A 27,153-nucleotide genomic window follows, 5' to 3' on the forward strand; every position below is an offset into this window, starting at 1 on the left:
GCCTAACAAGGACGTCTGGCATGGAGCCTAACTTCGAAACAGGGCAGAGTGAGAAAAATACTGGAATTTCCATTTCCTCAGTTGCTGACATCTCTCTGTGTGATTATGGGATGTGGTTGGGTTTGTTTCTTGTTTTCTAAGACATACACGTGGACACACATCTATATCTACACACACAGTTTTTATTGTTGGTCTCTTTTGGATTTTGAGATGGTCTGGTCTCTATGTAGTCCAGACTGGCCTTGAGTTTGCTATGTAGACTAGGTTGACCTTGAACTTCTGATCCTCCTGCCTCCATCTTCAGGTGCTTGGATTACAGATGTGCATCACCAGTCTGGTAGGCAAAATTGTCACCTTCTTGTCAAAACACTGCCTGTATGTGTGCTGTATGACTCTGTAACTCCATTTGTAGGATTATATCCTATAGATGAGCATAGGGTAGTAGGCACAGAGGTATTCATGGCAGCCTTGTTAGTAAGAGCAGACTATTAGAACCAGTGACATATTCACTAGTGTGGCTGCAGTGGTTAGATAAACCATGCAGTGCCCTTACAGTGGGGCACTAGCAGTAAGTTTTCTAAGTGCTGAGTTAGAAATATACTGTTAGGGGGAGGTTGGAAAGCATTTCATATAACATAATCCCACTGTAGTAGATTGGAGACGCTGGGAGGGAGAACATTTTTGAATGCCTAATTTATGTTTTCTTCCACTGTTTGGATATAAACAGAATGAACAGATAATACTTTAAAAACTTAGAACAGGCATAGGAAGACGGATCAATGGTTAAGAGCACTAGCTCCTCTTCTCCAGGACCCAGGTTTGATTCCCAGCATCCACATGGCAGCTCATAATGATCTTTAACTCCAGTCCCCGGGGATTCCCCCACCCCACAAGCACAAGGCAGATGCATGATGCACAGATGGACAAAACACCCTTATATGTAAAATAAGTAAATATTGAAAAAAGTTACAGCATCTGGTGAAGAGTAAGAAAAATTAGGACATACAGGAACCAACACTCAATAGTCATCCAAGTCAAGACTTGTGCTGGTGAGCTTGGAACATATGCGTTCTAGGTTTTCGTTCACAGCATTATAGGGCTAATTTGAGGGATAAGGAGGTTCTGTCAAGCCCTTTTTCTTTGAAACCTTAGAATCTAGGGAATATTTGAAGCCCCCCCACCAGGCCTAGACTCCTCACATATCCCAGGCTAGAGCCCCAGGGTCCCTGACCAAATATAGCTGCCCTGGGCAAGTTCTGTCTTGCCTGGCCATTTTTTTTTCTTTCCTCTGCCTCTCATTCTCCATCCCCATTCCTGATCTCTCTTCATATTACATCTTGCACTAGTATATACTTTCACCTGCTTTTATCTGGGAAGCTATTTATGGTCAAGCCAGTAAGAGTCTGCCATGGAACACAAGCTGTGCTCCAGCATGGACCATTAGAACTTTTGATAGTGAGTGATAATATACTTTTTCTTGGATTTACTCAGCAGTTTCTTGGGCCTGGTTTGTGAGGTAGAACTAGTGTCTAAAGTCTTTTCTGGGAGATTTAAGGTAGCCACTTAAAATAGGCAAATGTCAGCTGTTGAGGACCCTGTAGACTAAGGCTTCTCAGTGGCAGAGAGGGAAATTTTTGTTGGTTTTTGAAACAAGGCCTCACTTTGTAGACTGGGCTGGACTCAGAGTGGTAGTGATCCTCCTGACTCATTCTCCTAAACACTGGGTTTACAGGCATACACCACTAAGCCCTATTAATACCTTATTTTAAATGTTTTTGCATAAAACTCATCTGATAACAATAGTTTACCTTTCCTGGTTTCCTTATTTTGTATTTATTTTCAGACAGGGTCTCATTATGTAGTTCAGATTAGCCTTGAAATTAGCATCTTCCTACTTCAGCCTCCCAAGTACTAAATATGCGCTATGCTACCCAGACTCTGCTTTCTTAGGTAGTCATATGAAACAGCAGAGTGTTTCTTGCATAAGAGCAAGTAGGTGTGAAATAACCAGAACCACAATCCCTGAGGGCCTAGCCTAGGTCTGCCTCTAATGGTTTTGTCTCTGGTCCCCTAGTCACTTCTGTGGTTGCAGGGTGCCTGCTGCAGCATCCTGGCCCCTTCTCAGCTTATAGCTCAAACAACAAAATATAATCCAGTTCATATAAGGGCCTACATTAAGGATAGATAGGTGCAAGGAAATGCTGTAATAGTCTGGTAAGTCATCTGTGCCTGCTTAGTTAGGTTCAGGGCTATAAGACCTCTGATCAGCTGGGCGTGGTGGTACGGTGGTACATGCCTCTAATCCCAGCACTTGAGAGGCAGAGGCAGGCAGATCTCTGAGTTCCAGGCCAGCTTGGTCTACAGAGTGAGATCCAGGATAGGCATCGCTATTATACAGAGAAACCCTGTCTCAAACAACAACAACAACAAAATCCAGCAGTGCAACTCTTAACTAAAATGGATGCTCAATTCTACATTATTTATTTATTTATTTATTTATTTATTTATTTATTTATTTATTTATTTATTTTTGGTTTTTTGAGACAGGCTTTCTCTGTGTAGCTTTGCGCCTTTCCTGGAACTCACTATGTAGCCTAGGCTGGCCTTGAACTCACAGAGATCTGCCTGCCTCTGCCTCCTGAGTGCTGGGATTAAAGGCGTTCGCCACCACCATCTGGCTCAATTTTACATTGTGTGTGTGTGTGTGTGTGTGTGTGAGAGAGAGAGAGAGAGAGAGAGAGAGAGAGAGAGAGGGACTGACTAGATGAATGATAGGCCCATAATGGTACTAGCAGAGTCCTAGGATTTTGAGAGAGAAAGCTAAGGCTACATGCTGAAGGGGGGGGTCACTGTGACACAGATTATCTTATTTCTGAGTAGTAAGTGTCAGTAGAGACAAAACAGTTTGGAGAGTTAAAGGGAATTAGAGATTTGGAAGGGTCTAGCTGAGCTAGAAAACAAGTATGGCAGGCTGAGGGTGCCCAAGCTTCCCTCCACATCCTGTTATGTTAGCCTTGTCTCTCAGGAAACTGTGTCAGTGGAGACCAGTTTCTCATGCCAGACTGATACCACCCTGGTATGTATTCTGGCTTTTCCAGACACATGTTTACTTCTGAGTTAAATTTTCATTGTGTTTTAATTAATTAAATTATTTATTTTTATGTGTATCGATGTTTTGCTTGCATGTCAGTCTGTGCACCACCACATGTTTGCTTAGTTCTTCAGGAGACTAGAAAAGGGCATGCGATCTCCTGGAACTGGAGTTGCAGGTGGTTGTGAACCCCGATGTGGGTGCTGGAAATACAACTCCTCTGGAAGAGCATCCAGATCTCTTAACTGCTGAGTCATCTCTCAAGCCTCTCTTTATTCATTTTATTTATTTATTTATTATTTGTATACAGTGTTCTGCCTGCATGTCTGCTGAAGGTAAGAAGAGGACACCAGATCTCATTACAGATGGTTGTGAGCCAGCATGTGGGTGCTGGGAATTGAACTCAGGACCTCTGGAAGAGCAGTCAGTGCTCTTAACCTCTGAGCCATCTCTCCAGCCCATCTTTATTCATTTTTTTTTAAATGTGTATGAATGTTTTACCTTCGTGTATGTATGTACATATGTGCCCATGTGCACTCTTCGTCGAGAGTATTGGATCCCCTGGAACTGGAGTTATGGATGGTTATAAGCCACCATGTGTGTGCTGGAATTTTAACCTTTGCAAGTGCAGATGCTTTAAGCTGCTCTCCAGCCCCTTAAATTCCCATTCTTCATGACACATTTCTGCACCTCTTTGCAGGTGTCAGCAATCTCATGCCTGCAGGGGCTGATGGCTGGGGGAGATGGAGACCAAGAGTCTGAGGCATGATGAAATTGGAAGGATGTGTTGAGAGGGAACTGGAGCTGGAGCACCCTCTTCTCGCCAAGAACCAATCCCCTCATGGTTGTCCATAGACCCATCCTCCCTTCCGCCACTAGAGGGTGCACTAGGATCACTCTGCTGCTGGGAGAGGCAGCATGCCTCGGCCTGTGCTTCTGCTGTACACAGCACCTCTCCATGGCTGCTGTCCTTTAGGATTCTCTGTTGGGCTCTACTTCTGTCACTCAAGTACTTAATTAGCCTCTCAGATTAGATGTAGGGCTCATGGCTCATTGTCTCCTATTTGTTTGATTCTTTCTGTTCTTTTCTTCCTGTGTCCCATCTTCCAAGGATAGGAAGAAGACCAGAGGACATTCTCTAATATTCTCTGTCCTGATGTCTAGTACAGGATGCTCTAACCTTGACTAATACACTGTCTTCATTTACTTGCATTTAGGTCATTCTGGCAGCTCTCAGAGCTGGGGTAGCAGCCACTGCAGTCAGGGTTTCAAGTAGGAGCTTGAGGCTCTCCAGGGGTCAACACCTTGTCTTTCAGGCTCCCAGAAATATATCTTTCACCAGCTTTCCACCTTGGTTCCACCCAGAATTCATCCATAGTATTTTCCTCTGGGACTCTAAGAAGGACATTTAGGCATGTGTGGCACATACAGATACATATGTGTAAGCAGCTCTGAGAGAGAACTAAGCATGGTACCAAACTCCAAGTAAGCAATGTTGGCACACTAATTCTGCCAAGAATGGGGCTGTTAACAGGTGACTGACAGCTCTTCTTCCTCACCATCTGCTCTGATTTGAGTGCCTTTCCATTGAGGTCACTACTTCTGCCTCAGCCAGTATTCCAAGACTGACTTCCTTCATCTCCTCACTCCCTTTAAGAGACAGAAAAATGAAAGATCACTTTAGCTAGACTACTATTTCATAACCTGGATGCCTTTTCCACCTCTCCATACCCAGCATCCTGCAGCTCCCCTGATGGACTGTGAAGATATGCTCAGGGGCCTGGCCTGGTCTGACATCTAAGGACAGACAGGCATACTTTAGCAAGGGAAGGCTCCTGGGGATAACTTATCCAACCTTCTTATTTTATCTGGGAAATTAGGTCCCAGATAAAACCCATGGACTTAATCATGGTCTCCTAACATCTCTTTTGGCTCTCCAGGTCCAGTCACTGTAGATTCTCACTTTTTCCCTTCATTTACTATTTAATTTGTTTATTCAAGGCTCCCTGGGCTATACCTGTGTATATCTAGCTCCTGACTCACTCAGTAAGGGGTGGTTAGTGGAAAGAATCCCTGCTTCTGGGACCCTTGCCAATCCCTCAGGCCTTGCTACAAGGAATCTAGATTAGAGTTAATGAGTTGGGAGTTGAGGAATTTAGGTGAGATGCAACCCATGATCTGCTGCACAGGTCCCTGAGGCTTCCAGGTCACATGTGGCAGCTTATTCATTTTCTCCACCTACTAAGTTTCAAACTGTATTGCACATAGCCAGGTCTGGGGGAACAGAGAGTCTTGGAGGATCTTTCAATCCTTGCTAAGACTGTATGCTTCCCACATCCTCCAGTAGCTTCCAATATTTGGATCTAGCTTTTGTTTCATTTAAAATATTTTTTATTTGAGAGAGAGAGAATGAATGAGTGTGTGTGTGTGTGTGTGTGTGTGTGAGAGAGAGAGAGAGAGAGAGAGAGAGAGAGAGAGAGAGAGAGAGAGAGAGAAAGAGAGAGAATGAATATGACTCTGTGTGTAGGGGTGTCTGTGCTAGCGTCCAAAGGAGACAAGACCCTAAGCAACTAGAGCTATAGGCAATTATTAACCACCTGATTTGGATGCTGGGAACCAAACTCTGGTTTTTTACAAGAGCAACAAGTGCATTTAACTGCTGAACCATTAGATCTATCTTTTAAACTAAGAAGCTCTCCAAGCGTGGAACCACCACCCTGTCAGAGGCTAGTCCAGGACCACAGTGCTGATGACATCCAGTCTAGTTTTTTATTACTGCCCCCCCCCCCAACATGTCCATTGTGTCCTTGAGTAGAGTTACTGGGGATAACCTAAAGGTGAATGAAGGTTACTGAACAAGACCAGTCTGGATACTGCTGGATGCTGCCACCTTCTTACCTGGTCCAAGTGTTTTGGTTCTGCAAGACATAAATATGATATGCCCTTGGCCTGGGCTGCTCTGTGCAGTTTCCATGAGCTCTAGGGAATGGAGTTTCATACTGAAGGTATGAAGGTATCAAGTCTTCACATATATGAATGAGGCTTGATCCTTTGAGCCTGTCCATAATGTTGAAGCCAAAGCAAAATAAATCTTTTCTTATGTCTCTCTCTCTTGGACTGTCTCTGAGCACCATGGACTTGGCAGGCTGCTCCTGCCAGGATCTTGGTATATAGTCTCACAGAGATCAGAGCCTCTGAAACTACACTTCTCCATCTGAGCAAGCCTTAGCTTTCCTTCATGTCCTTCTTCCAGAGGTCTGTATGTGGAACAGGAGCCAGCATCAAGAACTGACTGGATCACTCAGGTGCTATGGTCCAGCAAACCCAGGACCTAGACATGGACATGAGCCAGCGTTTGAGCACAGCTCACTGCTACTGATGACCTTCATTTGGCTGCCTGGCACCTAGCCAAGTGAGACCTCTTTACCTCTCTTATTCACACCCAGACAGATTCACATCTTTGGGAATGCAAAAACGGTTTTCCTTACAGCCCCAGTTTGCATAAGGCCAAAGTGCATGGTAGCAGCAGAAGAGGTGTAGTTCCCAACTCCCCGGATAAGGTCCCTTGATTGTCAGGCTAGGCTGTGGTTGGGGAACACAAGGAAACTACCCTGGAAGTCTTGTGTCCTTTTGATCATACCAGTCCTTTGAAGCCTTAGGACCAAGGAGGGAACAGCCTTGTGAAGGCTGTCCAGTTGGATTACCTCTCAGGTAGTGGAGGGCTGCTTGGAACTTGCCCTGGGTGCAGCAGTAAACCAGCTCTGCCCCTCCCTTTGGCACATGGAGCCATTGCCTGACTGCACCCTTCCTCATGGATGAGCTGACTTCCTCGTGCGTTATGAGAGATGCTTTCATTGTCCCAGCTACAGGGACGGGATGTTCCTAAGATCACGTGGGTAATTAAATGTTACTCTGCTGCCACCTGCCACCTGTCCCAGAGCTGGGAGTGGGGTGGCTAACCTGGGGCAGACATCCTGATGACTCTTGGACATGATCTTCCCACCAATGTTTGATGTTGGTGGGTGGTGCCACCAGTATCAGCTCAACCACCTCTGCGAGTCAGTCCCACCCCCTGCTGTGAGTGCCTTACCTTAACTTAAAAGCCTCCAGCATGAAATACAATTTGGATCCAGAAACCAAGGAGCGAGAACTCCCTGTCCTTTCCCCGCAGGAGCCCTGCCTCCCACCACCTGAAACCAATAACTGTATAGACTCCAGGTTCTGCTGGCCTGCCAGGTCCCATGGCTTCCCATGCAGCAGGAGCTGCACTTGACTACTCTACCTCCTGTTTGCTCCAAAGACTCTGGGGCTGTAGTTCAGGGCAGCCCAGGGTGTAGTATATGGGGCAGAGTTGGGTCATAACCTCTGTCTAGATCTCTGGGCTGCTCAGAGCTCTGTATAGTCTTGTTGGTAGGTGAAGTAACACATGGACTTTGGGACAGGCATCCTAAATCTTGAGCCAGCTCTATTCTTCCATCTCTAGTAGATAGTAGAGTTGTGCTGGTGTGTTTGCATGCTTATGGGGTATAGGGATCTCCACAGGCAGGGACATGAGGACATGCTAGAGTCCATGTATATATAGAAAGATGCTTTAGACCATGAAAAGGAGGATCAGGGGAATTCTTGGTGGGGCTGAATAGGGCAGCTGGAGTGGAGACTATTGGGCTGAGAATGTTTGTTAGGATGCTTTGTGTGTTCTGTCTGCTAGAAAAGATGGTCTATAGTGTACTGTGTTGATGTTTCTCTTTATACCATTACTTCAATTTAATGTCAGTACAGGTGCCCTGGGGGTAGGGCTGGACACCCAGTGCAAGTGCTGGGCAGCCAGCCAGGAGCCTGGATATAGAGATGTACTATAAAATACTCAGGACCAAGTTACAGGACAAGATTTGAACTCATATTTTATGGCTCCATAGCTCAGATTTTTCTCTCATCTTGAGCCAGGCATGGTGGTAGGTACATGCCTGTAATCCTAGCCCTTAGAGACAGAGGCAGAGGGATTTTAAGTTTGAAGCCATCCTGAGTTACACAGAGAGCCCTGTATTAAACACATGCACACATCCACAGTATTTCCTCTTTCTCTTCCAATGGTTTGGCAGAGTGGGTCTGTAGAGGAACGGAAACTATAGCATAGACCAGCTGGTGGAGGAAGGGTATGCCTTCACTGGCCAGGAGAAGGGGCTTTGCCACTGCAGGGGTGGTAAGGAAGAGCAGGCAATATGTGGGGAGGGAGACAGCTAGCATTTGATAGGAAGAGTTGGAACACGGGGTTTTCAGAGTGACTTCAATAGGCCACAGTGGAGGCTTAAAGATTGCAGTGAAGAGGATACTCAGTCTGTGCTGAGGCTTTAGGTAAGCCCAGGGTTAATGGTTCCCATGCACAGCTCCCACGCTTGTGTTCCAGCTGTGGCACTCTGACCCTGCAGATCCAGCCAGCCAGTGCACACATCTGCTTTAGAGCTGACATGAGCCTGAGACACTCCCCTGAGCCTAGGGAGGAGGTTTTGGTACAGCATATTCACCCAGAAGTGTCAAGGGGGCACAAACTCTATTGCACCACCAGACTGGCCATCTGTCCATCCTGTGTTTTCTCATTTTGAACCTCTAGAAGTAATAGCATTGGAAGGGGATCCTTGTTCCTTCAAAGCAGACCCCTCACCTGGATCTAAGGTAGAAGAACCAAGGTAGAATAGGCTCATGGCCTCGCCACCCTTGCAGGGTTGGTACATTAGGCTCTATGAAACATGTTCTAGCATCTGGTTTCATACAATTCCTGAAAACTCCTGAGCTCCCCAGGAGAGCATCGTTGAGTAAACTCTGGAAAGGCAGAAGTGAAGTCTGGGAACACACTGTCCTCTTACACGTTGCTCTGGCCAGCTGGCCAGCAGGACCCCTCTGTGGACCATGAGGCCATGGATAAGTGTAGACTGGGCCACCCTGCTTAGTGTGTTGCTCCCCTAGGGCATGTGGGACCAACTCCTTGGCATAGGCCATGACCCTCTTTTTCTGCCTGCCTAGGTCCTTGGAGAGCTGCTGTAGGGGCTAGAGGGCTGGAGAGGCCATGTGCTACCTGCCCCTGGGGGCCAGCTGAATGGCCTGAAAGATCCCCTTCAGGGTTGGCAGGCTTAGGGAATGCTTTCAGGAAGAGAGTGGGGGCAGGGTTGCTTAGCTCCACCTCACACAGCCTGGCTGAGTGAGTCACTACCAAACCAATACTTTATCAAACAGAGCAGAGAGCACTAGTCAGGTTGGTGAGGGGCAGGGGGGCATGCCACTGTACTATTTAGGAGCCTGGGGTCAGTCAGTAAGGTCAGTAGTGGCAGCAGGGACCAGAGCCTTCCTACTGAAAGGTCATGACCAGAGGAGACTGGAGATTAGGGATAAGCAAGGGGGTTTTCAGGAAGGTGTAAGCTATGAGGCTAGCCTGAAGCTGGTACAGGCTTATAAGCTAAAATGCCATGCCAGGTGGTTGTTGGTCTGTGGTCTTCCCTGGTACCTCCAAAGAGCTCTGCTAAGCTGGAACAGTAGCCTTTGACACACAGCCTTGAGATGACAGAAGCTGCCCTGTGGAGGAGGGAGGGGGAGGCTCTTGGTTTCTAGGCTTGGGGTGTATCTTCCTTTTTCAGTCTTCCTGCTGGGCTTGAGGAAACAGCTCCATTTCCTCCACTTCAAGGACTTCCGCCTATGGACTTCCCTAGAGAATTCGCTGGGAGCTTAAATAATAGGAAGGGACTCTTGTCAGAATAGTAGCATTGCTAAGTCAGAGTCAAGGGCAAAAGGAGTGTAAGGTTGAGACTTTGGGCCATTGGAAAACAGCTGAAGCTCTAGGGCCACACAGCCTCTTGAGTAAAGGTGACAGTGACATATGGAGATGGATAACTTCACTCTGGGGTTGGTGTGGAGAGTGGACTTGGGAAGTCAGGGCTCAGGAGTGGAGCAGGAAGCCTGCATGGCGCTTGGAGATGGTGCTGGTGGGGGACAGTTGCCAGAACAGCTGAGTCAAGGACTTAGGAGGCATAGGAGATCTGGGGTGGGCCTGGAGTGGGGTGTGGAGGAGCAAGCCCGGGGTTCTGAGTGGAGACCAGGAACATAGAGAAGCTGACTTAGTCTGTTTCCTCTAAGCTAGGTCACACTAAAGCAAGAACTTCCTGATAGCAACAGCATCTTTTTGAACTTGAGAATCAGCCGCTGAGGAGTTCTTTTACTGTGAGAGATCCCAAACTGGCCCGACACTACTGCTGGGCCTGATAGGACTTAGGGTAGACAGCTGGGCTTGTGGGTAGACCAGAGTTGTCCTCAATCTGCGATAACTAGAATATAGCTCATACCTCAGATGAGGCATGTGTGGTCCTCTTAAGGGCCATTACTGATGCTGTTAGGCTGCTGTGCCCAGGCAGGTCTCACAGCAGAGCTAGCCCCTGTTGTCCTCGGGTGCCCTTGAGGGGCTGGGCTAGGGCCCGGTGGCTGGGTCTCCCACAAAGCATCTATAAGTTCCAGGCCTCTTCTGTGTTTGGATCCTATCCCCAGTCACATTCCCTCCTCCATAGCCTTCAGAGAGAGCAGGAAGCTGAGGAGAGAGCGTCCTAACCCAGCTTGTCCTAGCCCTGGCCAGGCCTGTCTGAAGGGCTTGGGGCTGCCAGCCACTGTGTCTGGGTGCCAGGTTTCTCCAGCAGGGTCAGAACTGGTTTAAAAGCCCTGTGTGGTCCCCTCGTGGGCGAGCTGAGAGATCAGCCTGCCTGCCTCCCTCCAAGTTGCCTTCTTGGCTGGCAGGCTGTCCCTTTTCCCTGGGTCACAGGGAAATGTGGGTCTTAGCCAGAGAAAGTGGTCTGGAACAGCCCTTTGACATTGTCTCTGGGGGCTTTTAAAAATGAGTTTCCTGGTAAGGCAGACTCTTCCAGCCTTGGGCAGGATTCTCAGTAGTCTCCTGGGTTTGCTCTGTTCTGACAAACTCCAGCAGAAACCACCCAGCTGCCAGCATTCCAGCAGCGCTCAGAGCCATGGCTTCCCCAGATGCAGCGTCAGCAGAATGCAGCAATGGAGAATCAGGGGTGTTTGCTCTGCAGCCTCTGTGAAGTCCCAGGGGTGGGGCTGTACTAAGGAGAGAACCCCAGCGTTGCCCTGCTCAATCACAAGCATACATGTCTAGCTTCTGTAGTGATAGTTGGTGTCAAAAGTGATGCTAGAGGGATTTGTTAATGAGTCATGAGAGTGTAGACCCATGCCTGCTATTGACAGGTGGGCACTGAGTGTCTAGGGGGCCTGCAAGCCAGCTTCTTGGCCACTGGCCGACTCATCTGCGTCTAAAGGCTATTTGGGCATCTGGTTCCATACCTGAAAGGCCTGCCCTAGACATGGAATATGGAGAATGTGGTCAAGGAGGCTCAGAGAAGAACAAAAGAGGCCCTGAGGTGGGGACTGACAGAGTCAACTAGGCCTGCATGATATCCTAGCCACTGTATACTCTATGAGACTCTGGACAAGGTTCTGGCTCCATGAGACTTTTTATTGATAAGCTTATGAAATGGGCATGGCTGGAAAGTCCAGCACAGAGATTGCTCCTGGCGTAGGAATGAGACCATTGCATGGCCTGTGTGTTTCCAGGTCTTCTGAGGAGAAAACTCTCACCAGAGTACCAGGTATTTGATGGAGAGTCACTGGTTGTTTAAGAGAAGAAAGCGTTTGGCAATGGGGAACTTGCTGAGCCAGCCTTCCCAGAGAGAAGCCATGTGATGCAAGGCAGTCTGGGACAGGAAGTTTCATGCTCCTGGAGAGCTTCTCAGGATCCCCAGTGGGAGGTGACAGCTTGCCTAGGGAATCCTCCCAGAGCATATGCCAGGGCACAGAAGGGCAGAATGTGCAGAGGCCTGGATCCTTAATGCTTTGAGCTTGAGGGATCAAGAGGATTGACTGTGGTTCCAGACTAGGCCTGCTACCCTAGGAACCAATGGGGCCACTGACCAGGAGGCACTCCACTCCAGAGGATTGAGTTATGCCCTGGGGCCTTCCTGTGCCTCTGTCTTGGTCTCTAGACCCAAGCTATGAGCTGAAGAGAAAGTCTTTTGTCTGAAGAGAGCTTTAGGCCAGCTACAGTGGCTGCATGAATAAACGGATAGTTTGGCTTCGCTGATGCTCTGAACCAGAATACCAGTTCTAGCTGCTGTCAGCTCTGGAGCTTCTCTTAGAATTTTGGGCCTGGACCAGAACCCCTTGTCCGTCCTGTCTCCCCCACCCCCCACCCCCCAGTAGCAATGTGTTTATTGGTAGATATAAATATGTAAATCAGGGCATGAACAAGTCCACTTCATTTCAGTACTTATAAGGTGGATAAGGTGGGATTGCTTATATTTTTAACCATTTGTTTCATACCCACAAAAACCATTTCAGAGGCATTAATAACCTTTTTTTTTTGGAAAGTCAAGCAAAACCAAAGTTTGTTATTATTATTGTTGTTCTTTTTCAAGACAGGGTTTCTCTGTGTAATAGCTCTGGCTGTCCTGGAACTTGCTCTGTAGACCAGACTGGCCTTGAACTCATAAAAATCTGCCTGCCTCTGCCTCCCAAATGATGGGATTAAAGGCATGTACCACCACTGTCCAAGCCAAAGTTTAAGAGGTCAATTTTATTAGAGTATCTGGAGAAAAACTCCAGAGCAAGCGAGTTGTAAATCTCAGTAGCTGCCTGGAGGAGGAGACTAGAAAAGGAAAAACAGCTGTGTTCATTTGAGTTAGGCCAGTGTGGGTCAGCCATGTGGCAGCGTACAGCTCCATGGTAGGAAATGGGGCATTAGAAGAATAAAACCCAAAATAGTAATGAAGATGCGCTTACGTAAGAAAGAAGAAAAGGGAAAGTTATGCTTCTCAGAGAACTTCAGAAAGCTGGCAGACTTATGAAACAGCGTGGCTGTGCACTGTAAGAAACTACTAGATACGTGTTCTGAGATATAAGTGTTGTTATGTCTGTTGCTATCATCACCATCCCTGTCCCCCCTCCCCCTACTTCTTTTTTTTTTTTAAAAAAGACAGGGTCTCATAGGCTGGCGTTGAACAACTGATCCTCCTACTTCTGCCCCCAAATGCTGGTGTTATAGACGTGCCATCACACCTGGTTTTGTACAGTACTGGGGATTGAACCTGGGACTTCATTATGTACTTGCCCAGTCTCAAGGTTATTACAATGTGGAGATAGAAATGCAGGCAATATACTGTTACGACAGTAGCCATCAATAGAAGTAGACTTTTTCTGCAAGACCCAACTGAAATACTACAACAATCCAAGCATTTCTGACTTGAATACTTTCTGTTACCTATACCTTATTCTCAAAGTAGCCAGATTGAGAGAATAGGGAAGAACAGAACCCCTTAACAGAGTGATTGCACATGCCCTGGGGCAGAGACATTGGAGCATATGCACACATCACTAGAAGGTAGCTAGCTGGGTTCTCTTTTATCATCTTTAGGGTGACCATGGGAGAAAAGTAGATGTAAGTGGGGGAGTTGAGATGAAGGCAGTGGATCCTCCTGTAGGCTTTTAGAGGTTAAGGTCCACTCTTGTTAATGCTTAAGAACCACAGAAACGTAAGTTCTGTTTGTCACCTGCCCCCAGGCATATAGGTGGAAGGTATTCATTCCAGCACGTTCATACCCCCTCTCCACATTCTGCCACACTTTGCTCTTCCATCTCCTTTTGCATGCTTAACTGCAAGTTGGACATTCTTTGTTGTTGTTCATTTGTTTGTTTTGAGACAGAGTCTAACTGTGGAGCTCTGGCTAGCCTGGAACTGACTATGTAGACCTGGCTGGTCTCAAACTCACAGAGATCCTCCCGCTTCTGTCTCCTGAGTACTGGGATTAAAGGTGTGTGCCACAATGCCAAACACCATTGAGGCATTCTTTTGTTTTGTCTTTTTTTTTTTTTGAGATAAGGTTTCTCTGTGTAACAGCCCAGGCTGTCCTGGAACTCACTTTGTAGACCAGGCTGGCCCCGAACTCAGAGGTCTGCCTGCCTCTGCCTCCCAAGTGCTGAGATTAAAGATGTGTGCCACCACCACTCAGTGAGGCTTTTTTGAAGTGATAAAGTAGGAGGGGCATCAGAGAGGCGCTGAAGACCATGGAGGAGTTATCTGTTCCGCCTGTCATTCTCTCCGAGCAGCTCCGTATGGTGCTCAAGAGCACCTGGGGAGTCCTTGGCCTCATCCCCACTGAATGGATGGATCTTTTTCTCAGCCACTAGCCTTAGTACTTCTGTTGTGACCACAGTGACCCCCATATACCCAGGAGTAATTTTCTTGCCATCTTCACCCAACTTCTCGCAGTTTTTCATTCTTACTGCAGAATTTTCATAGCATAAATAAACACACACCAGTTACAACTCTGTACTAGGCTCTAGAGTACCACATTGGGCCAAAGTCTCTATCCTCCTAGAGTTTATGTGCCCTGAACTGGGTAAGATCAAGTGCTACAAAGAAAAATGACACAGGAATAGTTACCAGATTGCAGAAGAGCCTTTAGAAGAGGGGGTGTTTAAGGAGTAGTCTGAAGGAAGGGGTGGAGTGGACTGTCTTCTTTCAGGCTGGGGAACAGAGAAGGGACCCTGACAGGAGGATGTGACTGGGGTCGAGAGGAGGAGAGAAGCAAGGAGGTGATTGTGGGCAGCTCTATGGAGCCTCATTTCAGCAGAGACGCCCACTTAAATTAAGTGCCACCTGAGAGGATTGAGGCAGGTGAGTGCTTTGTGCTTTAAGAAGATCATTCTCAGCAGGCAAAGGCACTTGCCACCAAGCTTGACAGCCTGAGTTCAATACCTGGAACTCATGTGGTAGAAAGAAGGAACCAACTTCTGCAGGAGTCCTCTGATCTCCGTAGGCACACAGTGACACTGCATGCTGGGGAACCTGTAGGCACATGCACACTCACCCACATCCTCACACACATATAAATGTAATTTTGAAAACAGATCACTCAGAGCTGATTGTGGTGGCTCATGTGGTGGTCTCAGCACTAGTACTTGAAAGGCTGAGGTAGGAGGACTGAAAAGTTTGAGGCCAGCCTGGTCTACGTAGTGAGTTCCAGGCCGACTGTGCTACATAACAAGATCATGTTTTAAAGTGGCCATCGTAGTGGCACATGCTTTTAATCCCAGCACTTGAGAGGCAGGGGCAGGGGGATATCTATGAGTTCAAGGCCAGCCTGGTCCACCTAGTAACCAGCCCAGCCAAGCTGCATAGTGAGACTCTGTCTCAAACAAACAAACAATGAAATAAGGGACTGGGCAGATGGCTCAGTTGGTGAAGCACTTGCTTCACAAGCATTGACAACCTGACCTCAGATGCCTAGAATCCATGTAAAAGCTGGGTGTGGCAGCATGTGCTTTTATACCGGTAATGGGTGAGATGGAAGGCAGGACAGGTGGATACCTATAAGCTCACTGGCTGGCTATTCTAGCCTACTTTGTCAGGGTCCAGGCTAGAGAACAGTCCTGTCTAAAACAAAAGATAGAGCCTGAAAAATGATATTCAAGATTTTCCTCTGATCTCTACAGCCATGTACACACATACATACATATAAAAGAGTAAAGTAAAATAATAAAACAGACTGGGAATATACCTTATGATTGAATACTTGCCTAGCATGAATGAAGCCCCAAGTTCAGTTCCTAGCACTGCAGAGATAGCATAATCACTGGCTGCTGTGTGAGGAATAGACAGGGACAGGGGCAAGTCATAGTCTGTCACCCGTGTCTCTAAAAGCTCAAGAGAGCTCTTACTATTCGCCTGTCTGCCTCCAGCCACTGCTAAGGGAAGCCCATCCCCAAGCCACACCTTCACCCCTCACCCCTTTTCACTCTCTCTGTGTCCTGGTTATGTCTTCATGCTTCCTAGTCCTACCCTTTGCTGTAGCCCAACGTAGCATGGCCTTCTCTGCTCAGCCATATTTTTGTGCCGTTTCTCCCCTCTACCCCCCCAAAGCTTTAGGTATTTCTTTTTTTAATGTGCCTCATGTCTGAATGTTTTTGCCCCTCCAATCCTCATGCCCTAGAGAGCAGGGCCCATGTTATATTCTCTTCTGAGTCAGAGTCTCACAGGCTACAGATTGTAAATGACATCTTGTGTTGACATCTTCCCAGCCTTATCATCTTGTTGTACAATTTATTCTATTTATATTTGTACTCTGGGGCTCAGCATGCTGGCTTCTGGTCCTAGGGTTTGGAGCATCTGGACCCTTAGCCTGGCTGCTTTGTACATTGGCACGGAACCAATAAGGAGGTAGACGTCAGGGTGGCAGCAGAATACAATTTCATGGGAGGAGCTGGGCCCAGAATTGGTTAGGGCTGGAAACTTAGGGCACTGGGTAAGGTTCAGAAAGCCTAGCCCTTTCCATCTCCCCTTGGATTTCAGACTTGAAGCTGCACCTGCAGAGTACAGACTATGGCAACTTCCTGGCCAATGAAGCGTCACCTCTGACAGTGTCAGTCATCGATGACAAGCTCAAGGAGAAGATGGTGGTAGAGTTCCGCCACATGAGAAACCATGCCTATGAGCCGCTTGCCAGCTTCCTGGACTTCATTACGTGAGTGGACCCATAGTGCTGGGCAGGGAGCTATAGACCTGCAGAAGTTGGCACCAGAGTGGCCTAGGCCAGCTGTCGTTAAAGAATGTCTTTAAAGTCTTCTCAAGTGGTATAACTAGACTGGTTGTTCAACAACTCTGGACTTCAGGTCATAAAGTTTTGTTACCAGTCTCTTTCCCTGTCCCGTCATTGTTGTGGAGGTGTTAACGTCGCAGAAGCTGGGAAAATTGGAGTTCCCCTCTTCCCTTATTCTGTAGCACCCACATCAAACACTCATTAGGTTTCCTCCTACTCCCCTCATGCTAGAGTCAAAGGCCCAGGTGTAGACAGAGCTCTGAAGAGCCTGGGATGGGCCATACAGTCCTTCTGCCCCGACTTAGTCTGAGGCCTGTTTTCCATCTTCTCTGACAGGTCAGAGAGACTGGGAATGGGTTTGAGTTGGAGGAGGCTGAATGCCTTGCCCTCCTTCACAGGAGCTAAAGTGGGTAGGTTCCCCATGTTTATAATAACCCTTGGTTGTACCAGCCTTCTTTATTGTGGGACTCTTGCCTATACCAAGCTTTTAGAGAAGCTAAACAGAGAAGACCCTGGACTTCAGGACTAGAAGAGGCTACTTGGGCTAGTCCTATGTACCTGGGACCCTGAAAGGTAGAGAGATCGCCTCTGAAGGAATGACCTAGGAGTCGTGAGCCAGGGCTATGGCTCTAGCCCAGATGGCTCCCTCCTGCAAGTGGTGAGCTGAAGTGTGATCACTGGCCAGCCTCTGAGTGTGCTGTGCAGTGTATGTTGTTAGGAAATGTATCCCCATGTTCTTCTGAGTGTCTTGTTTTTCCCATTCCCACCCTCTTGCTTGGGACCAGACACATTACTCCACTTGTTTCTTCTGAGACAGGGTTTTGTGCTGGCTGCCTAGCCTGACTCCCCTTCTTAGCCAAGAGCAGCCAGCTGCACAGAATCCGTCTACTCAAATGGAGTTTTTAGGCAGAGGGCTCCATCCTCAGGTAAAGCTAATAGGCGGGGGCACCTGAAAGGTGCAGGGTACTCCTGTAAGCTGGAAAGCAAGCCTTTTCCTGCCTATAGATCTCCTCCCCTAGGTGCCTCTTTGCTAGGGAGTTCAAAATGGGCTCATGCTCAAACCACCTTTCTCCTCGTCAAGGTATGCCAATGTGGACCTTGTGGGACAGGGCAGATGGAGTGTATCACATGCTGCCACTTTGGGTATGTGTGTGTCACACATCACTCTACCATGTTACCTAACCCCTAGCCTGGGCCTGTATCCCCTCCCCCAAGGCCAGAGCCAGGGACATACCAGGAAACTAAATTTATTGCCAGAGCTCAGCCTTCACCTTCAACTTGTTTGCACAAGGCTCTTTCAGCTTCTTAGTGAATGTTCTGGTCTTGCCAGCTAGGCTGGCTGGAGGAAGACTGACCCCATGCCAGTGGTCAGAGAGTAGATGTTATCCATATTGCTGCCAACTTGCCCACCTGCCTGTGCATCTACCCTGGCCTGTTTGGGTGTCAGCCTGCCAGGCTGTGAAACTGGAGAGGGCTCTGAGTGTGATTGAGACAGAGCAGCCGCCAGCTCTTTGCTGGAGATTGGCTCCAAGCACCAAGTGTGCTTAAAGCAGCCAAGTGCTGTCCTGTGGCAAGCTGTCTGAATCCACCACTTCCGCGCCTCTTCCATTCATGGGTGATTGTGGCTTATAGTCTTCCCATCTACCCCCACTAAGGAACAGCTCAGCAGCCACGTGTTGGCTAGTCTGAGCCTGTGGCTGCTTGTCTTTGACCCTTTCATTTCCAATGCCTGCTCCTCGGCTCTCCACATCAGCCACCCCTCACTGATGACTGCTGTGTCACCACCTGGAACTACTACACTCCTGAAATCGCTGAGTCAGGCAGCCAGCCTCCACCCACAGCCTTCAGGCTTTCCAGCCCACTTTTAGTCCCTTGCAGGTCATGGGTTCTGGATTCAACAAGACACCAGGCCTTGCTTCCTTCCCTGCTATCCCTCTGTCTTCATTTCCCCACCTCCCTAGCTGAGGTTCCCTGGCCTATCATTTGAGCTGTCTTCTGCCAACATCTGCAATGCTCTTGGCTGCCCAACTCATGGTCCCACCCGACTGGCAGCCCCCCAGCCCTGGAGGAATCCCAGAGCCTCCAGCCTGGAGCTGTCCTCTCTCCACCTCCACTGCTGGGAGCAAAGCTGGGGAAGCCCGCTATATGGTGGGGTGTGGGGAGTGTCATTCCTACTAACACATACATGCTTACCTACTCAGCTAGCCTCAGCTTGTTTCTGCCCAGCAACTTTTTGCTGTCCCTACTCAGCACCCTGCAGTTCCCATCAAGAGTAGGATGACCCCTACCCATCCCAAACATCTTTCCTCTCCTACCTCCAGCCTCCTCATCTCTGGGCAGATGGCCCACGTACTCCTCTACAATGTAATCAGAAGCCAGTACACCTTCCAACACTGCATCTGCATCCCGCTCCCTAAGTCCATTCCAACCCTCCTTTCCTTGAGATCCCTCTACCACCTTTCAGAATCCCTTCACCCTTTCCTGGACCTGAATGGCCACTCCTCTTTACTTATGTGTTACCACCTTCCCTTTCAGATCCCTCCCATGTACTTCTAGCACCGTACCTGAATCTTTATTATAATTAACCACCCTTAAGAACTCAATTCATGGTGCCTTATCTTTTCCTTCACCTCCCCTATCACTCATGCCTGCAGTCATTTCCCAGAAGTTCTGTCACTCCACAACAAAGCCCTGGCTGTGGTCACTCTTGGCTTTAATGTGACCCAGGTCTCCAGGACTGGCCACTGATGGTGTCCGGCCTCCCGCCGTTTCTTTTCTCCCGTCTGACTAACTGAACTCGTGTTTCCTTAGCTGCTCTTTCTCTTCCACTGCCGTAGCAGATCATTCAAGTGTGAATACAATTTTGGAAAGAGATGAGTGAAACTTTCCTTTGGGCTCTACGCTGGGGGTGGGGTAGGGCTCCCCCAGACTGGGGACTCATGACTGGTTTCCCCCAAGGAATGGCTACTTGGCTGAGGAGAAAGGTGTTTGAGGGAAGAACTAGGGGTAGGAATCCAGGCTGAAGGACTCTGGCTGAGTCCAGAGCCAGTGCCAGGAGGAAGCAAGGTGGATGCAGAGCGATAGGGTGCTGAGGGGACAGAGGTGACAGTAGATGTGGCTGTCTGGCATCCTGCAGACAGTCAGAGTGAAGTAGACTGCACGCTGTGTCTTAAGTGACCCAGCGCAATGTTATAGTGCTAACACACTTGGTGTGCCTTATACAACGGGCTCTTGCCAGGCCTGGCCATTAACTTGCCGTGTGACTTGGGATAGAGCTTGTTGTATTCAGGGTTTGGGGTTTTGTTTGTTTGTTTGTTTGTGCACCGAAGGAGACCTTTATCTGGCCTGTTCCATAGTGTTTTCCCATAGGAGAGCCAGTCCTGGAAGAGAAGTTGGGAAAGTTGTTTTGGGAGAGTAAGCTTGGTCTCTGGGACATCTTCAGGTAGACCCTAATGCCCTTGTTTTTAAATGAGTGAGCCTCTAGCAGGGGCCATCCCCAGTGTATAACACCTGCCTGTAGCCTACATGCCCACTGGCAGAAACTGTGGTTAACCTGTACCACCTGGGAGAATTGCATCTGCTGAAGTGAGCACCTGGAAGGAAGCTTTGCCCCAGGACAATGGCCCCAAGCATCCACTAGGCCCACCAAAGCATCTGTTATCCTCTTCAGGACATGTTGCCCCCACCTTGGCCCTGCTTGGTCATAGGGCAGTCGTCAGGGTTTCCCAGGACTTTTTATCCTGACTGTTCCCAGTAAGCTGAGTGTGTGGGTGGACCACAGGTCTCTGCTAACTGAGGCTTTGGGGCTGCTGTGGGTTCTGTTTCCTTGTCTCTCCCTGTCATGGAAAGAGAGCCAGTACTGACCCTGTTCTTCTGACTTGGGGGAAAGCACCACTGTGAGGGGCTCTTCAGGGCCCCTAAGGCTCAAATCAGATGAGGTAATCCAACTGGGCCTTGGAGGAGGGTCAGGATTTTAATGAAGAGATGGTCAGAGCCACTAACTCTTCTGTGGACCACATCTCATTCATTCTGGTTGCAGAGGGGAACTTGAGGTTTAAGAGGAGATGTGCTGAGGCCATAGCAGAAACTTCTGTTCATTTTCAATCCTGGGTGGGCCTCTTCAGGACCTAGATGTAATTGAATACAGATACTGTCACTAGCAGCAAATGAGGACCCTTGGTGGGGACCTGCAGGTGGCAAGTTGGCAGAAGTGCTGAGAAGCTATGTTGCTCCAGCAGGTGGCACTAAAGGGCACAGTGGAGGGACAGGGTCGGCTAGGGACTCCAAAGGCTTCTTTGAAGGAAGTAGCTTCCTAAACTCCAGCCTGAGACTTCTCCCAGACCAAGCTATTTGGAGGCACAGGGCAAGCAGGGGAGGGCCTCAGGGCAGGGAATTATAGACTGCCCTACCCCCACCCCAAAAGGGCCTCTTTGGCCTGGCGGGCAACGGGCCATCCACTCCCCAGCTGTCTTCCTCTGGAGGGAGATGCTGACCAGCTGGAACTTCATTCTCTCTTTTGAGGCCAAATGAGGGGAGACATGGCAGAGCAGCTCTCTGGGGGCAGGGAGCCACTGCTGAAGCGCCAGGCAGAGAGGAGGAAGGTTCCCTACTTGCTGAAGGTAGGAAGGCGTATGGCTGGATCTTATCATCTCTGCCAGGCCTGTCCTGCCTTCCATCTCCCAGGAAAGAGGATTCTGAACCTTCCTGTGCAGCAAGGGAAAGCAGGGGCCTCCACTGAAGCCTCCTTACAGTTGGCCCAGGGGGAGGGGAGTGCTCAGCCTGGCACAGGACGGAGATGGCCTGGCCTGTGGAGGAGGAGGAGGAGTGGAAGGGGCTGAGTGCTACGATTTGAGTGGCCCTGACTTGGCCCAGCATTCTCCTCTGTGCTCAGCTAAAGCTTGTAGCAAAGAGAGGCTTGGGAAAGCTAGAAAGGAGGGAGAGCCACTACTAGCTTCTCCATTCACTGTCCTAGCTGGACGTGAAGTCAGGTGACAGTGTCTCCCTACAGGGCCCACAGGGTTTTCTTCTGAGGATGGGCCAGGACCCTCAGAAATACTCAGACACCTTCTCTGGGCTCTTTTCCAGCCTTGCTCCTAGCCTAAATGGATAAAAGAGACCCTGGATTGTGGGCACCAGGAGGGGGTAAGTTTAGAGTGAGGAAACTGGTGTGGGGTCGCTCTGAGAAGACGGAGGTGGGCGTTTAGGACTAGAACATCAGGTGCCGGCGGTAGGTAGGTAGGTGGGTTGTGTGTGGACAGTGGCTGTAGGAATAGAGCTCCTCTGCCTTATGCTGAGTTAGGGCCTGGTAATAGCCCACTCTGGGTTTATCTGCCATGGTGCTAAGGCCACATGGGATCATTTGAATAATGTAAGTCCAAGGATGTGCTGTTCTTTAGCTTACCTAAAGGGTATAAGAGGAAAAAGGACATTCTTAAGCTCTAGAGTGGGGTCTTTGTGGCTGTCTCTAGAGGTACATAGATTTTAGTGAGGCTGGATTGGGTGCAGGTTAAATAATGAAGGGTGGTATGTGTGTCCTGGGATATATGAGATATAGAAGATGTTAGAGGCAGGAGATATCTAGAGTGGAGGAGATACAGGTTGAGGCCAAAGCACAAAGCTCTGGCAGGCTCACTCTCTCTGCTGTACCCCCACTCTGCCAGTTCTGTGGGGTCAGGGATGGGAGGCTGGCCATATGGGCCTCTTGGCTTGCAACTACAAATGGGCCTTGCCTGAGGCCCTTGGTTTTGGAAGGGGAACCCTGTCTCTTCTCAGTGCATATGCTATAATGACCCAGCCAGATTGGGTATGGAAAGAGGGCTGCTGCCTGGCCCCAGGCCCAGGAGACCAGAGTTTGTAATGGTACTGAACTGGGTGGGAACTGGGCGAGTGTTCAGCAAGCCAAGGAGTATGGGTTGGGCTGAGACAGGAGCTGGGACATTTTCCTGCACCTTCCTTGAGGGCCTTAGAGGAACACCCAGTGGCTGTCTCTTTAAGCTGAGGTATGGGCTCTAGGCCGCCACCTTTTCCCTTTATTCCCTTGGTACTGGGTACTACCTCCTACCAAAGCCTTCCCTAAAGAGTCTCAGCATTAGGTACTCAAGATTTGTCACAGGGATGGAGCCCAGCTCTAGCCCACCTAGAAACAGAACAAGACCTGTGCTCAGGGCCCAATTCACAGTAGCCTCCATCTTAATCCTTACCCTTTCATGGCCCAGACTGGCCTTTAAGGACATTCTCCTGAGGCCTAATCCAGCTCCTTTATACTCCAAGTTTATTACTTGTAACAGGATGGGTTCCACTTGGGCCTGCTGCAGCCTGACTGTAACTGGGTCTTCTCTCTCCCCTTCTTTCCTGTCTCTCCTTCCCATAGGTGGTTACACAAAACTCTGCCCCAGCTCCTCTGTGGCTATGTTTTTCAGTTGGAGACAAGTTGTCTTGGTTGTCCCTTGCCAAGTCTTAACTAGGCAGCCCCACCCTCCACAGCTCCACAGCTCCCTCTGCTGCCCGTGGCAAACAGAGCTGTCCTCTTGCAGGGCCAGCCTAAGAGACGAAGCCTAGAACTGACTTGAGTCAGACTAGCCTCTGGATCTCATACAGGCCCTCCTGAGTAGTTGCTTAAACTGGCATCTGGCTGTAAGGAGGCATTTTTTCTGTCTTCAAGGTGGGGCTGTGCAGTCCGCCTGACCTAGTCCTTCGTTCTTACATGGGGCCTCTATAACTCTTCTCTGGCCTTTCTTGGAGAAGCCTCTCCCCAACCCAGCCCATTCCTTAGCCTTTCCCCTCTCTCTCTTCTGTCCCCCTCAACTTAAAGGAGCCAGAGTAGCCCTAACTGTACTGTGGTATCCTGTTTTCAGCCCTAGTGTTTGAGGTGAAGTGGAAACCCTCTGCCTGGCCTGGGCTCAGTCTCCAGGCAGCCCTCTGCTGACAGCCCTGCCTCACCAGCAGCTCTGCCTCCCTTTCCCTTGGCCAGTCTCGACAGTACTTGGTCCCTAAGTCCACTCTCACTCAGTGTGTGCCACTAGGCCTTCGGATACTAGTCTGTCTTTCCAGAACACACTTTCATCTCCAAGTCTTTTTACCTGTCAAGCTCCCGACCACCCTGCCTCTAGGATGGGTTGTGTACCTCACCTGCATATTCCTGTGGTTCTTGTGTACTGTTGGAACACTGTTCACACTGTAGGAGAGCTACTTGTGTTCCCATCTTTTGTGAGGCATAAACCTACCATCCTTTCAAAGGAGAGGCTGCCTTTACCCTATGTTCCTGTTCCTGGGGGTAGGGAGGTAGTGGTGGTCATGGTGACAGGAACCTGGGTGAAGAGATACCAAAGGACAATGCCTCTGGAGCCTATCATAGCATCCATGAGCCAGCACTTATGCTTAGGAGGTGCTGACCCATGCGTTGTGTGGGCAAGGGTATTGGGCCAGGCCTTTTACCCTAATAGTCTGCCCTGTTGTTGTCTGCTTCTCACAGTTATAGCTACATGATTGACAACGTGATCCTGCTCATCACTGGCACATTGCACCAGCGTTCAATCGCTGAACTTGTGCCCAAGTGCCACCCACTAGGCAGCTTTGAGCAGATGGAGGCCGTGAACATCGCACAGACACCTGCAGAGCTCTACAATGCCATTCTGGTGGACACGCCCCTGGGTGAGCCACTGTGGTGGAAACAGCTGCTGGACAGTGGTCTTAGCACTGGAGCCTCAGTGTGGTTGTAGATTGTAGAGGTGGGGCAACCCCAAAGCAGAAAGTGAGAATCTGCCTGCTGCTGCTGACCTTGCCCTTCCCTCAACTTCCCATTCTCATTATTTCCCAGCCCACTTCTTCTCCTTTCCCTTTGGTTTTTCTAGGTCAGACAGGCAACCCACAGGGCAGACTGAGACTGTCTGACTTTGGAAATAGTCTAGTTTTTCAGAATTCAGAGGAGGGCTGAATGAACTTATGGAAGAGTAAGGGGTGCTTGTGTCCCTTGGAGTCCTGAGAGGTCTGGCAGACTGTGACCCTAAGCAGAGATGCTCAGGCTGGCTCCTTATGAGGTGGGAAAGAGAAGCAAACAGCTTCATTTGACTCCACTGAGCAGGTCCTAGAGGTCAGGTCAGACAGTGTCCAGTAGGACGCAGGGTTCATGTCAGAGGCCAAGGAAGGGGGTGGAGTCAGGGAAGCTTCCTGTTAGCTCTGCCTCACTGGTGTTGGCTCCTGTCTGCCTGAATGCTGGAGACAAGACATGAGGTTCATGACTAGTTAGTACTCTCATAGCCGAAGTCTAAGCCCTGGGGAACTATTCCAGGAAGCCATGAGAGTTGAGTCAGAAGGTTCTAGGTTGAAAAACCCTGTCTGTCCACCTAGTTTGCCTTTGAGTCTCCCATTATCTCTGAGCTAGCTCTGGGATGTTTTGTGGCTTCTGCAGTTTCTTCATCTTTAAAGGAGAGACATCAGGTAAGTCTTCAGGCCCTCCTTGGGAGTGAGGTTTCTTGATCCTGCCCTGGCCTCTCCTCTTAGTCCTGCAGTAGATCATTAGTCCATGTCTAGCTCCTCAGTCTTACCTAAAGGAGGAGGCTAGAATCCCATGGATTTCAGCCCCCAAATCCATAGCTGCCCCTGGAGAAAGAGAATCTCATGGCCGATTATGCAAGCCTGTCTTTGGCATGGTCTGATCTTGGGTCTGCCCCAGCAGCGATTAGATCATGTTATGGCTGGCCGCCTCCTTTATAAATCAATTTTAGGAGCAAGGAGGCAGGAAAAGCTCAGGTCAGTGCACATGGCCCAGAGAATTGCTTCTCCCACTTCCAAGGCCACATCCCAGGCTGTACTGGGGGTCCCCAGTACCTAGCCTAATGGGCCTTGTAACGTGGCCCTCTCACTTAGGCTGCTTACCCACTCTTCACATCCTTGTCTTCCCTCCCCAGCGGCTTTTTTCCAGGATTGCATCTCAGAGCAGGACCTTGATGAGATGAACATCGAGATAATCCGAAATACGCTTTACAAGGTAGTGTTCTTTAGAAGCATGGGGGCTGGGGGTTGACTTGTCAGTGGGTGGGTCTGTGGGCCTGATAGTGGGTGAGATGCTGGGCCAGGATTCATGTGCATCAGGCTCCTGTCCTGGGGGCCTAGCCTCTCACTCTCAGGCTCCTGTGTTGGTTACAAAGTTGCATGGAACAGGTTATCCGTTCTGTGGTGTCTGCAGTGGGCTCAGATAACATCAGCAGGAGCGGCTGGTGCTCTGTCACTTGGCCTGTCAGACCTGGCTTCTGGACAGCCGCTCCTGTAGCATCCATGAGGGTCATGGGCCACCACCCGGGCCACAGCCCTCAGATTTACACCATATGAGCTTTTGCCAGCCAGGACAGGCACTTAGGACAAGGCAATACTATATGCTTAGTTATGTGGGAGAGGGATCCAGCCAAGCACAGCCAGGTCATTATGACCGTTTCAGGTTCCCAGACTCTGAGCCAGTTCCTTATATCTCACTGTCTTCAGCTTCTACTCGCCTTTTGCTTCCACTAGGCTGTGGCATAGACTGGCTAGCCTCTGGGGATAGGGTGAGCTTGGGATTCCTGGGTTCCCGCAGTCATGGCAGAGATTAAGAGGTAGCTATCAGATCTTCTGGTCTTTCTGTGGAGCCGGGGCCAACGTACAGCAATGATCTGGTGGTAGATGGTAGAAGCTATGATAATGCAGGCAGAGGGTGGTATAAACAAAAAGGAAGCCAGGAGCAGGGCCAGGCCAGACGGCAAGGGCTGTACTGTGAAAGTGCAGCTTTTCCATGGAGAGCGGGGAGGAGGTCTGAGTCTTGAATGCCAGATCAAAAGTTTGAATTTAGTTGGGAGTGGTGTTGCATACCTCAAAATGCTCAGAAAGCTCAAGCAGGAGAATTTTTACTAAGTTCAAGATTACCTTATATATGTCGTGAATTCCAGGTCAGTCAGGTCTCCATAGTAAGAAAAAAAAGTCTCAAGAAAAAAAAGTAAGCCAGTCATAGTGACACATGCCTTCAATCCTAATACTCAGGAGCAGAGGCAGGCAAATCTCTGTGAGTTTGAGTCCATGTATTAAGTTTCAGAACAGCCAGGGCTATATAGTGAGACCCTGTCACAAAACAAATAAACTACAACAATAAGCAAAAAAAGGTAAGTTTGAAGTTTGGGCTGACAAGATGGCTCAGGAAATGAAGATGCTTACTGCCAAGCTAGACAGCCTGAGTTTAATCCCTGGGACCCACATGGTGGAAGGAGAGAGATGACTCCCACTAATTGTCTTCTGACCTTCACGTGTACATGTACACAAAATAAGTAAAATGTGGAAAAAAACAACAGCAACAACTTTAGGTGTGAGCCCTAAGTCTAACAGAGCAAAGTATTCTTAGAAGGCCCTCTATGACTGCAGGGTGGAAGGCAGTGTAGAGGTCAGGGGTACATGCAAACA

General features: G+C 49.1%; 1 protein-coding gene across 1 annotated transcript in view; it reads left to right on the top strand.

Annotated features, from left to right (window-relative positions):
• Atp6v0d1 (ATPase H+ transporting V0 subunit d1) overlaps positions 1 to 27,153 on the top strand; it is a 39,986-nt gene that overhangs the window by 9,241 nt on the left and 3,592 nt on the right. Inside the window, exons 2-4 of the mRNA XM_059264137.1 lie at positions 16,485 to 16,656; positions 24,203 to 24,381; positions 25,638 to 25,717. Coding sequence (XP_059120120.1) covers positions 16,485 to 16,656; positions 24,203 to 24,381; positions 25,638 to 25,717 — 431 coding nt within the window. The remainder of the gene's footprint in view (positions 1 to 16,484; positions 16,657 to 24,202; positions 24,382 to 25,637; positions 25,718 to 27,153) is intronic.

The sequence above is a fragment of the Peromyscus eremicus genome, chromosome 5, assembly GCF_949786415.1.
Source record: "Peromyscus eremicus chromosome 5, PerEre_H2_v1, whole genome shotgun sequence".
Lineage (NCBI taxonomy): Eukaryota > Metazoa > Chordata > Mammalia > Rodentia > Cricetidae > Peromyscus > Peromyscus eremicus.